The sequence below is a fragment of the Brachyistius frenatus genome, unplaced genomic scaffold (assembly GCF_029030835.1).
Source record: "Brachyistius frenatus isolate BFR_SWC_R1_liver_20210118 unplaced genomic scaffold, ASM2903083v1 Contig_345, whole genome shotgun sequence".
NCBI lineage: Eukaryota > Metazoa > Chordata > Actinopteri > Embiotocidae > Brachyistius > Brachyistius frenatus.
In genome coordinates this window covers 86433-99761 of record NW_027210944.1, presented here as the reverse complement: position 1 = coordinate 99761, position 13329 = coordinate 86433, and the positions used below count along the sequence as shown (strand labels likewise).

The window sequence follows — 13329 nt, the reverse complement described above, 5'->3', positions numbered from 1 at the left end:
TAGTCCTGTTTTTGTATTGTGCGTCAGGATGGCACATTTCTCCCATATTTGATCTCAAAGGCACGAGTAAATAACTCTCCTGAACGTGCAACATATCTGAGAAAGTGAGAGAGACCGTGATCCATATTGAATCACAGCGGGGGGCTTTGAAAGCGCGCCGTATATACGGGTATAACTGCTCTTGGCTTGTCATGTGATGCTCCACGCCAGCAGGTGATTACATCTGAGGGTCCGGACATCATGGTGACTGTAATTGTTGCATATCTAGTCAATTCAAATACGAAGAAAACATGAAGACAAACATGGAACTGGCAGGCAGACATCACGGTACAGCTCGCTTGGTGATGTCTCGCCTGCTTCCAGAAGGGGGCAGCAGGCCTCTGAGTTGAGCGCGAGCTGATGGGGAAAAACGGAAAGTCACATTCACAGGTCATTTAATCTCTTTGTTTTGTCATGGGCTGGGCCTCTGGTGCTGTTTTCCTGCCTCACTCTCTCCAAAAAAAAAAAAAAAAAAACTAAATAAATAAAAAGAAAGAAGGGGAGCGATCCTTCCTGTTCAGAAAATTCTCATCTGCCTCCAAGAATGTCCTTTTTCCTGCCTTTGTATGGTGGTTTCATAAGCTTGCAGTGATTCTAGGATTAAATGTGTGTGTTCTGAGGAGATTTTTCTGGATCTGGATGTGACTAAAAGAGCCTTTTTGTTGTTTTTGCCATCTGTATTTAACTTTGTGAATTTTGTTTTTGGGGAGCAGCGTGCGCTCTTGCGTCACTGAGCGTAACCCAGAAGTTTAATGTCTGCAGACCTAAGCTCTACTTAGGAATTCGCTCTTATTTAACTGACTGTATGGATGTAGGCCACGATGTTGCTTTACAGCGTGTGCACGAGCTTACCGTTTCCCATCGTGTTTGCTTGTGGATTATGTAGTAGTGAAGGTAAAACCGCCAGCTCAGCCCGTATGGTCTGGGTAGGTTCGACGTCGGAAGGAGGTCTGGTGCTCGTAGTAGTAAACGCGGACAGCGAAGTCATTTCTGCTTCTGTATTCCTTCAAGATTATAGTCTTGTGTTTAAAGCCTGCTGGGCGTACGAGGCTGCAGCTGGACTGCTTGGGGGGGCGGGGAGAAGAAGAGAGGAGGGGTGGGGGGGAGCTGGTCTGCACCCGCCTCTCTCCCCCCAGTACCATTCATCACCTCCCATCACACTCGCGTCACGTTTTCGCTTCCCAGCTGGAGTGCTTTCAAGTTATATAATGCGTAATGACGGGCTGAAACCAGAGGTGGAGCGATACGTGGTTTGTGGAGCTGAAGTTGAGAAAACCGTACCCGCTGTAACGTGTCATGTTCTTCGGAGACGGGAAGACAGCGAGGGGCTTCGGAGGAATGATTGGAGGTGGCGACCGCAGAAATACTTTTTTTTTTTATTTGATTTTTTAAAAAATTTATTTTCTCCTCCCCTTTCTTCCATTTGTTTCAGGCTGCACACCTGACACGCTTCTCAATCTCTCGCCCTGCCCGCTGCCGCCGCACCTTTAATCTTCTCCGCGCTCGCGTTTTGTTATGTAACTGCCGAGATTGGATGCGCTCAAGGTCGCGCGGGTGGCGCAGGTAATGGAGCCGGGAAGGTCAAAGGCAAGAGAGGGAAAGGAGCGAAGTGAAGAGGCATCATTCAGTGACGCTCCAATGAGTCTTGACAGCGGTGTCTCCTATCGAGAGCTGTCCTATCTGACCATCTGTCTGTTTGTATCTATCCGTCATCTGGTTCTTCTTATTTACAGAAAAATTGCTGTTTTGTTGTCGTTTTTAACTAAATTACAAACCCCCTTCCCCCCCAATTATTTTTTTTTGCACCACTTTTGCTTAATCGCCGAAAAACTCTCTTACAAGCTGTACTGACGAACCAGCCTTAAAGCGAGCTCAAGGCAATCATTTGTATTCTCATCAGCTTTAACCACTTGACAAATACTATTGATGTTGCAACTGTGTAGCTGCTGCTCTGGAGAAACGGGGGCACGCAGCGTCCAGAGAGAACGGACGATCCGTTTCCTCCGGGACGATCGACGCCAGGTGAACGTTCAGCGAACCTTTTTACTGCATCACCAGAACATAAAGAATGTTTTAGCAGCGAGAGCAGTCGCTAAATATCCCCCCCTAACATTTCAGAATTTTTTTTTTTTTTTTGAGGGATTATCCTTAAATTATGCTCATGACAGGAAATAGATAATCGGCTTATTTTGCGTGTATGGATTTTTTTTTAAACTATAGCTGGTTTTGGGGACATAAAGTTGGTTGATTGTGGTTTGAGGTTGATGTAAAGACACTTGCTGCTGTATGTTGGCGGATATACAACAGAAGAGCAACTGGTTTATCTGTTTACAGTTTGACAAAACAACTTCATTTATTTTTCTAACGAAGGAGTCCTTGAAAATCCTTTTCAGATTTCATGCTGAGCAAAGCTCGAGTAGTTTCCCTCCTCACAGCAGGAAGTCCACGCACCAAACTTACATACTTTTATGGCCCGGACCAAATTGCTTCAAATACCATCCAGTATCAAGACTTTCATTTTCCAAAACATAACTTGAGTAGTAGCGTCTACTATTAGCACGTGAGGCGTCTAGGGAACATCTATAAATTGTGGCGTCCACCCATAGTCCGCATGTGTAACTGTAAATTGTAGTGACGGAAAATAACCTGCAACACACCGTCCCCCTGGAAACTGCGTGAAGAATCGTCATGTAGTTTGTAGTGTGATTTTCTTTTTTACTTAAAATGGATTTTATGAAATTGGTTTGGAAAAAAAAAAGTCTCCTTCAGGATCCAGTATTTAAGCCGAGGTGTTGAAACACAGGAGAGCTCCGTAAGCGTAGCTGGAGGTGCGCAGCCCGTCGCCAATTATAGTCGTTGACTAGTTTTGCCACTTAAAGTATTTGTGTAAAGTAAAATATTGGTTTTTGCATTAGGAGTAACTTCTAGTAAACAGTAAGCCTCGTATAAAATGACAGACAATAATGCTGCTGGTGCGTCTGCAGGTAGGCAATTTCAATTCACCGCAGGAATTGCAAACCCCTACTGAAAATATCAGTATTAAAAAAAAGATATTACTTTATGAAGTGATGCTGTAAGTACACAATGTAAATTAATTTAATGGCTGTTGCAGAGAAAACGCCAGTGGTAGATTGTGCCAGGTATGAATGTTTAATCAAGGTCTTGCTCTCATCATGTATGTGGATCATAGTAACTCATGGATTCAGGAAATACAACTGTTTCACGACAACGTACCGTTTATTGTTAGTGCCAGCAGTAATCCTGATAAAAGTGCAGTTCACAACAATCATTTCCACCACTTGTCTCCAACTACCATTGACGGTAAACACAAAGTAGCTACTAAGAAACCAGAATTTCCCTTTGAAAAAATTTCCTCAGTTTTGATTAATATTTCCAAATTGATGTAAAATCAATGTAAAACTAATCAGATTGAACAGAAATTCAATCTGATAAACTGTATTCCTTTCTTTCGCCTACTTTCTCTTCTCATTTTTGTAAAGGTTTTAATTATATTCGGCTCAGACAACAGCATGAAATGATTACATAATCACAATATATTTCCACTTACAGTAAATAACAGGTTGTGTTGAATCGTGCTGCAGCCCCTGTGGTAGACTTACCAGCTCTCTGTTGATGTTTTCTGTCCAAAGCATCACGTATCCTGTAGATAATAAAACCTTAACTGCGTTTGTTCTCAGATAAACTGCCCAACTCAGTATTTTCCTCTAAATATCACGTCACATCAAATATCCTCTGACCCGAGATGGACCACTGGCTCCTGGAAGAGCGTCTCGTTGAAGAACCTCATATCCTTCGCGGGTGGGGGGGAAGGATTGTTGATGTGCTTTGTGTTTCCATGGTGACCCCGCCGCGCAGCACATAAGACAATAATGAAAGCTCTCAAAAGGCCGCGGGGGCACCAGAATAGTGCACATCCTCAGTGTTTTCAGCTATTGTGGCACTTGGAGGAGTTACACAACCTGACGTTCACCCTGAGAATGTTTCTTTCCCCCATCATCTCAGGACCTTTGAGGCCGGCAAAGATTGGGCTTGCTAGCAAAGGGATGACACACGGAATGACAAAACTCCTGTGTCTGTCTGTCAGGCTTGGTCTTTATCCGACTGACATTTGCTGGCTCAGGCTCATCCAGGCTCTGGAGAAGCCAGGGATAAGAGTCAGACACAGATGGCTTTTTTTTCCTTTGCAATTCTGTCGAGCACAAGATTCAGAAGGGGAAGAGAATTATTATTTTTTTTTCTTTCAAATCTTCATCCTGTTTTTACAGACTCTCAGAAATATAATTGCCTCCACAGAAGTGTAAGGAAGCAGTCTTCACACACCGCAACGATTTCTGTAATGCGTTTCCCCGCAGTGCTTTATATTTCGTGTCTGTGCTGACCCAACCGATCGCTGACGAAGTCTTGATGGGGCTGTTGCTTCGGCGGAGACGCTTCTTGTCCCTGAGTAAGTCGAAAGAACAATGCAAGAATGCCTTGTGCCATTTAAAACTGATGAGCCAAAGCCAGCATGAAGGAGGAGAGGGGAGGTGTAGGTGTTAAATTGATTGGCGAGAGGAAAAAAAAGCATCTGCTTTGCAATAGCTTAACAGTTGCCTCAGAAGCACGCCTGCTATTGTTTCCAAACAAGAATACCCACTTCTGTGTGCCGAGGAGTGTCGCCTTCAGAAGAAATGTGTGAGAGGGCTAGAAATTGTTGCATAAGAAACATTTAGAGACATCTTCTTTTATTATCATTATTATTATTAATTTTTTTTAATATTTCTTCAGCTTTCCAGGGACCTTGATCTATTTTCTTTTTTTGTGTTGCTGCCTCAACTCCTTTTCTGTTCTCCAGACAGTTCAGAGTTAATATGTGGGCATGGAACAAAAGACGGGGGGGGATATAAGGTTGGAGTTGGCAGCTGATCCAATGACAGCGAGGCGAGGGGGTCCCAGGTGTAGTCATGACTCAAGTAGCACTCAAAGATAAAGGGGGGGGGGGTTTGTGATTGAGGATGCGTGTGGAGGGGGGGGGGGGGCAAGGAGCAAAAAAAGAAGCACAGGGGCATCATGGGAGCGAGCTTCCGTGTGACAAGCTGTCTGTTGTGTGCCGACTCCCTGACAGCAGGAAAAGCAAAGAAACGGAACACCTGACCCCGCTGACCTTCACCAAAGTAAGACGGGACTCCGATTTCTGTTACCGAACAGCAGCGGCATGACTGCGCACCTCTCCCGTCTCTGCATTTATTTCAGTAAAGTTGGCCTCGACTGTCAGCGGGAAGGGAAGTAAATCTATATACAAAGTGCTTCCCAAGGTGCAAATGAAAACGGACAAGGGTGAAAAACATACGAGTGCATAATTCAAGCCAAAGGCAAGCACAGATTTATGTAAAGATACGAACAAATCGGGGCAGGGGAAATCGATAAAAGTTTGATCTGAAGGCGAGATGCGTTTCATAAAGGCTGGCCTCGCAACAGCTCAGTTAGCGGGGTTCAGATTACACGGCGTCACACGGACAGTGAAGTCAATTGTGGACTTACTACAAAAAAAAAAACATGGTCTCTTTTCTCTTTTCCTCTGGTTTATTTTTCCTGTCGTATCCACTTTCATCCGATGAACTTCAGGCCAAAGGGTTATATTTACAACCTATGAAAAGCAAGCAGCCAATCGAATTGAACGACGTCCGTCTGTCTGTTTCGGTGACGAGATGCTCAAAGGGCAACGTGAACTTGGCGATTTGAGTGCAGTGCCACCACGCACGGATCCCCACAGCGGGAATCGAGAAAAGCGTTGTCATTTTTAGTGGAGACAAATGTTTGCAAATTGGTTTGTAATGAGCGAAATGACAAACAAAATTGATGTTTTTTTCCCACTGTTATTAGTTATTTTAGGAACCTTAATGTGGAGAAAATCTAAACCTGTTACTACAAAAATGCACAATGTTTGAGAGCTGTTTCAAAGTCAGCCTTTCAGGGCGAGCTCATGTCCTCAACTCCCCCGTAATTTGAACCGTGCCAGTCGGTCCGCCGTACCGCCGCTTTGGCCTTTTTAAAACAAACAGTCATGTTTATGAGTAACGTTCCCACTGCGGCGATGAGACAGACTTCAGTTTATCAACCAGATTAATTGTAGGATACCTACAGGCACCGAGGTGAAGCTGAGACCGAGCCGTAATGAGCTTTCTGATTGTATCTAGTCTCCAATGTAAGTAGTGCCAGTGGTGGTCGGTGGACAGGAGTACGCATTAGCAGAGCATGGAATTCATTATCTTTGTTCAAATTGATAAGGGTTAATTTAGTCAGAACCCAGAGACACAAATGGTAGAAAATTCACCCTTAACTGTCATAGAATTAAACACAAGTGATTTAGACTGTGTTCAAATACATTAACGCGGCCCTGTATCAGCTCTTGTTTACCAAACTCGATAGGTTTTGATGCCTGGCTGAAAATGTGCGCTGCATATAAATGTTCCATTTAGTTTTCTTTTCTGATAGAAAATGAAGCTAAATGGCAGTCCGCTCCCGTCATATTCCACGCACGGCTCATTGCTATTCTTCCGCCATTCTTCCAAGTCCAACTAGCTAATTAATGAAGCTGTCAATCACACAATGCGTCCAACAGCAAGGGAAGAGCAGAATTCCATAATTGGAAAAATGTTTCCTCCCTTTTCTCCCGAGAATTAAGTTTTCATAATAACCGTTTCAACCCCCATCTCCGAGAGATACTAATAATACCAATTGGTTTTTATGATGAAATTGTGGTGGGAAAAGTAACTGCTGCTTGAATTTATGTTTCCTGGCAACATCTTCTCTCACAGCAGGCGGTGCTGCATTTATATTATGAATGCGTGCTAACTGGTGGGTTGGTGTCTGTCAAAGCGGGGTTTGAATCCTGTAGTCAGGTTGGTTTTAGGGGAAAGATATGATGGCTTTGATTAAATGTTAATCCAGTCAACATGTTGCATCTCCTTGTGGACTTTTTTCTGTATTTAACCAAGACTACAATCTTTCTCAAACCTTAACTAAGTGCTATAAGTTGCCTAAATATAACGGCACATGGAAGTTCCATACAGTTGCGAACTCTTTATTCTGGTAAGACCTGATTTTTGGCTTCTAGTGCCAATAACTCTGTTCCCATCCGACGACCCAACTTCCACACCTTTAATTTCCTCTTTGCTATAACAACGTCACACTATATTTGTAAACTAAGCTGTCGTATGCAGATCGGTCCTGCAGATTAGTATTGATAATTTATTGTTGCGAGGCAGGGTTTGTAAGTGCTTCTCGTATCACAGCTCCGTATCCTTCTTGCGCCCGTGCTTTCGAACAAAGGGTTTAACCAAAGACCTGATTGGAGCCACGTCCTCTTGCTTGTGTAATCTCGGTCTCCTGTGTTTTGTTATATAGTGCATCTCTACGTGTGCCGGATGTGGCTGTGTGCCCGTGCACTTAAGTCTGGATCAGGATTGTTGTCACTCCAACTCCCTCCGTCGCGCCCCGCTTCTTTCTCTTTTCCTCCCGCGCTGCCCTCGCTGCCTCTACAGAGTGACATTTATTAATTAAATATGTTGTACTGCCTCAGGATGTGCTTCCCTTTCCACTATCTCCAGACACTAATAATTACATTGGCATTTAGCTCCGTGATAAGCCGACCCTATGGCCTTTATGAAATGTTCCCCGGGCCCAGACGCTGAGGAAAATATAGACTAATGCGTTGCTTTCTATCGATTCATCTGCCTTTCTTCTTGCTTTTTATCTTAAGAATAAAGGCAGCGTTCGTCAGCATGATTAAAGACTTCCAACAACAACACCTGATTTTCGACATCATTAAAGACTGAAACCGAGCTTCGCTGGAAATATTCCCGGTATAATTCTGTATGAAGGTGGGCTGATGAATAAATGCCATCACCCACAGGAAGCACTGTGATTTATGGAACATATTTTTCTGTAGCCTTAAAGTTGGATTTTTCTCATGGTATAGTGGAGACTATTAATATACATAATAATTGGGTAATTGTTTGGTCCTAAAGTTTCAGCAAATAGCAAAAACAAACGCCCATCGCATGTTCAAAAAGCACAAGCAGCAGGTATATCGTTCTATCCAACCAACAGTGAAAAACACACATTTAATTTACAGTCATAGAAGAGTAAGAAAACCAGGAAATATTCAAACATGTTTGAATATGACTTCAATATGCTTATTATCATAATGAGTATATTTTTCACCAATATTAGGCACCAAAAAACACATGGTTAGGTTTAGGAAAGGTCCTTGGTTTGGGTTGAAATAAGTACATTTACGTACACAATGCCATGTACATCACATAAGTTACTAAAGGTATGTTACATTCAGACTTTTGCTTTTTAATGGACTTGAACGCCAGTTTCCTGAGAGAAAGTCCAGTGTTTTTTTTTCTATTCAGCCACTCTGTGACTCGCCACTTCTCCACATGACCTCCTTCTCTGAACCCGGGTCGTCACAGCACCAACGTCAAAGGGCTCATTATTTCTCAAACACATCTAAAACGGCTTTGACAAAGCAGCAGTATTTGACGCCCTCGAAATGCGAACGGACTGGTCATACATGCGTGTCACTGACACGGTGTTTCTTTAGTAGTCTAACAAGTGTACCATACAGCGGATTATTTTCCTTGAACGATTCATTTACCAAACTTTCATTTTGAATTCTTGTCCTGTTGATTGACTAACTGACAAAGCTACTAAACATTTCAGCACCAACATCAGTCTTAGAACATTGAATCATATTGTGACTTCAGGTGCCATCCAGTACATAACATGAACATACAGGCAGCAGTTTGAATAAGCAAAGAAATGACAGGAATAAGCTGCAAACTCATCTACATGATGCAATATTATGCCCCAACAGCTCTGAGTGAAGTTCGCCAAAAAGCTTTTGGGTATTAAGTTTGATTATCCTTTACCTAATTACTTTGCCTCAGGTGGCCTAATCAGCCCGGTACTGTGCAAGATTATTATATGGCTTATCAGCTTCAGCTGTATCAATGGATGCTTAAGTCACAATTACTGTAAACAGGCTTTTAGTTTGTCGGAAGCTCGCCTGAACTAGTTACGTAATAAGTTGCTAACAAATAGCCTGCCAGCTTTTCCTTCAGTTGTCTGCTATCATTCTCCCTTGAGGTCCTCGTCTTGGATTAAGAGGAAAAAAAATCATGTAGTTTTCCCCATTGTATATTGGAAAATGATTCATATTTGTAGCCCATTTTATCTTGCACACAACTGTGGGTCTTTTTTTCTAAACAGGCGATGCAATAACTTTTCCACAGTCTTGGGAGTTTCTGGGGTAAAATAAGGCTTCACTTCACAGAGCGGTGCAACCCAATCGCTCAAGGTTTGCCTCTGAATAATCTCTGATCACCAAATTCAACTGGACTGGTTCCACTTTCACTTGTTCCATTACGATCATAGCTGAATTTGGCGGAGAAGGTTTCGGCAAAATCCACCTCGGGCTTTGGACCGCCGGACCCGGGGGGACGCGTGTACCCTCACTCCTCGGTATCAGCCGAGATTACCAGTGCTCCCGATACCTTGGGAAATCGACCTCTAACTTCCATTATGTCGGTCGATGTTTCTGTCCTTGTCTGTCAAAGGGCCTGAAAGCGGATCATGAGCGAGTACTTTTCTGTCTGAACAGCATGCTGTGCCTCTGTATTTGTTGCCGGGTACTTGACTGAGCTAAGGATAAAAGCTCAAATTCAGTTGCAGGGTTGCGTTGATGGGGTAAAGTAACGGAAGTAGCTGCAGCTTTATTACACATGTGACCTTCTGCTTGTTCATGTGTACATCCAGTATTCGCATGCTAATACAGCGTGGGAGCGGTAATATTTTCAGTTGTGTGGGTTCACGGTAATAGATGTCTCATCTTTTTGTTTGTGCTGTTTCCACATATTTGCAAGGTGATACATTTCATAACTCTTGACTGAAAACCCAATATTCTTCCGCCTGGTAGATATAAGTGGTATTTGTGGAACTGTGCTTTTGAGACTACAGCTGGATCTATCAAATAACATCGCACAGTATGTAACCATGTTATTTGATCTTTTCTCTCTTGTAAAGCAATATTTCTGCATACTGTTTTTCCAGCCCTGGTGTCAGCTCGACATTACGAAGCGTGGAGCTTACTTCTCCGAACTGTTGGTGAATTTTCACATCACGACTTGGAAATTGCAGATCAGATGCAGTTTACTGGCTAATTATATTTAACATACTGCTTTTTTGATTTTATAACGCAACATACAAGAAAGTCCTTCAGGGCTTGAATCTTGGAGGCAGGTGGCGAAATTCTTTCTACTGTAAATATCATTGATTTTAAATAATTAAAACATGTTTATTTGCTTTAATTTATTTGGTATGAATTCCTCTATGATTTTCAGTTCAAATTATGATAAGATTTGGCCTTTCATTTGGAAACTGTCTTTAAACAGATGAGAGAAATTCACCGCAACCATGACTCATCTGCAAAACCAAACATTATCTAACAAACTACAGTACAGAGCTGCAACAATATTTATAAGTCTATGAACTCGCGATAGGGAAAAATACCCATCACCTGTTCTGAAAGCCTCGGGTAACATCTTCAAATGTCTTGTGTTGTCTAACCAACTCTCAACGACATTCAATTTAAACTGATGTAACACAAAGTAAACCTTCTTGAACGAGAATCTGGAGCTAAAACAAATTTACATTCTTGCTTTTACAATAAATTAAAGGTCCCATATTTTACACCGTTCCAGTGTTTTATTTTGCTGTCTTGACATCAATATCACCATCAATATATATATATATTTTTTTTTAATAGTGGAAAACATCTCTGTAAAGGTTTACATCTCTTCTCAGCTTCTCTCTGGAGATCAATAAGAACAGGCTGTTCTGGAGTCTGTGTATTTAAGGCATACTGATAGCAATGATGCGCTCCTCTGATTGGCTGACTGATAACATGTGCAGGCTAACGGGTTTTCACCAATCTTGTAGCCAGCTAACTCTGCGACTGATTGACCGCTAGCTGTTTTCTTCATCTTAAAATGTTGGCCAGTGGGCTGTGCTGAGGGCGGACATAGGACTTCAGCGCGAGTTTGTGACATCACACGCTTACAGAAGTCAGCACGACGCAGTTGCTGAAAACGGGCTGCGTGCATTTCTCTGTGGACGAAGCGATTTCACACTAATGAAAACGAGTGTTTATATAAAATCTAGACCTGCTTCATAATTTAAAAAAAAAAAAAGAAGAAACAGAAATCTGAATTTAAGGAGCCTTTAACCTTTTAAGCCTTTTTCAAACAAAACACACATTGAGCTCATTTACTCCTGCAACAAACACATTTCCATTTACCTTTTGAAAAGACTGCCTGAGCACAAAAGAACTTTACGCTATTCACCTCCAAGGTGATTCACAGCACCTGCCTCCCGGTCCACATGTCCAGATCCACAGTTGTGTTTATTAGCTTAGCTTAATTGCGCATGGTATCGAAAGGTCAGCGCCTGCTGTGATGCATCGCTGCCAAAATGGCTTCCAGGGGACACTGTTTCAGATGAATAAACACTGAAAGCTGTACCAACCTCCACCCCTCCGTCGCCATCCTTTACCTCCCAATGTGCAGCAGCATCACATTCAGCTTTTCTCAGGCCCTGCACAAGGTCCTGTGACTGATGGGCATCCACCGGTATGCGCTGCCTCACTGACTTCCATTTCAGCTCACAAAAGGCAGCAGATTAATTCGCTTGTCAATTTTTTTTTCTCCCCTCCCCCCCACCTGCAGGAGCCAATGTTTATTGAGATAGGAGGACTGATGCGTTTGTCCTCCAGTGAATTAAAACATGCAGCGTATATCTGTATAACTACAGCTTTCTCGGTGATGAATGGTATTTGCCTTCTATAAGCAGTAAACTTCTTCCTTTTGGCTGTAAAAACTGATTTAATGAGAGAGTGACTTGAATATATAAGCAGATACGGCAGCATGGGATTATTGGGAGGTGAGCTGAATGGGAGACGGATGATGTGCATTTTATTATCAGTTATGTAATGCACTTTTTTTTTTTTTTTTTTAAAATTTTTTTTATAAGCCCATACCTGTGGGGCCAGCAGGCACTCTGCGATGGATGCAAGATTGCGAGCTTGTGTGCATCCCGAGATGTGTGTCAGAATGTATGCGAGCTTTCAAAGGGGATGTGCACATTGGCGGTGCACTTCACGTATCAGGCTGTATTCAAATTTACAATAGTATGAGCTGCCGCGTATGTTGAGTGCCTGTAAACATGAAGACGGGACTATTTTTGGACCCATGCTTGGCTGCCCCATGTACTGCATTAAAAGTCATTGTATTCTATTTGACAATGAAACCGATTGTTTTTCAGCTGTTAAGTTTCCTACTTTGATTAAAAAATAAGGTTTTTTTTGTTTTTTTAAATGACTGCCCTCTTGCCTCCAGGGTTTGTTGGGAGGAAGCCATCAAATGGATTTCACCAAGTTTCGACACGCACTCTGGGACATCCTCACAAGAGGAGACAGCGTCAAGGTGAGATCCATCAGTCTTTATTTCCACCACCTGCTATTCTTTGCCTGCTTTTTCTCTCTAACTATTATATATTCTTCATTCCCTCTTTTCATCCTTTGGGTTACACTAGAAATCTGAAAAATCCACCAACTGGTCCTTGTGATATGGTGTCAGTGACATTGTGACCGTTTGAGGGCCATGTGGATGTTGGAAAAAGAAAGAATCTGACAGCTGCACAAATAATTTCTCCAAATCTCACATTATATATAAAAGACCTTTCTAAAAAAAAAAAAACCCCAAAAACGCTTCTACATCTGATCAAGTCAGGATTCATTTTTTTGACCCATTGCTTTGTGAATTGGGAACCTGAAGACGCTACGCTTGTCACCCATAGCAGAAACCTGTCAAACAAACAGACATGCCCCCAAACATACAGCTTTATAAGGCCTAATATCTAATTAATGATGGGATTATTTTCAGATGGACTGCCAGAAAACTAATAAGAAGGAATGACTTTAGTAAATGAGACCATAATGACTTGTGAAAAAAAAAAAAAAAAAGTATTGCCTTTGTATTTCATGAGGGAAGTTGAATGGGAGGCCTTCGTAGCCGGAGCTTTTTTGGAGCTAACCCCAAACAGCTCTTTGTAGTATTTCACTTTATGGCACTTCTGCATTGGCCTCGCTTGTCAGACCCAGAAACTACGTCAACTTTTACATACAGTCTACGGTTTTCATTTAGTGCCATCATTCAATAGAAG

General features: G+C 42.4%; 1 protein-coding gene across 3 annotated transcripts in view; it reads left to right on the top strand.

The window, feature by feature from the left end:
* Positions 1-13329, top strand: part of LOC138636011 (glucosidase 2 subunit beta-like) — a 121977-nt gene that overhangs the window by 28480 nt on the left and 80168 nt on the right. For all 3 annotated transcript variants that reach the window (XM_069723790.1, XM_069723789.1, XM_069723788.1), the window contains exon 9: positions 12504-12590. In XM_069723790.1, the coding sequence (XP_069579891.1) occupies positions 12504-12590 (87 nt within the window). The remainder of the gene's footprint in view (positions 1-12503; positions 12591-13329) is intronic.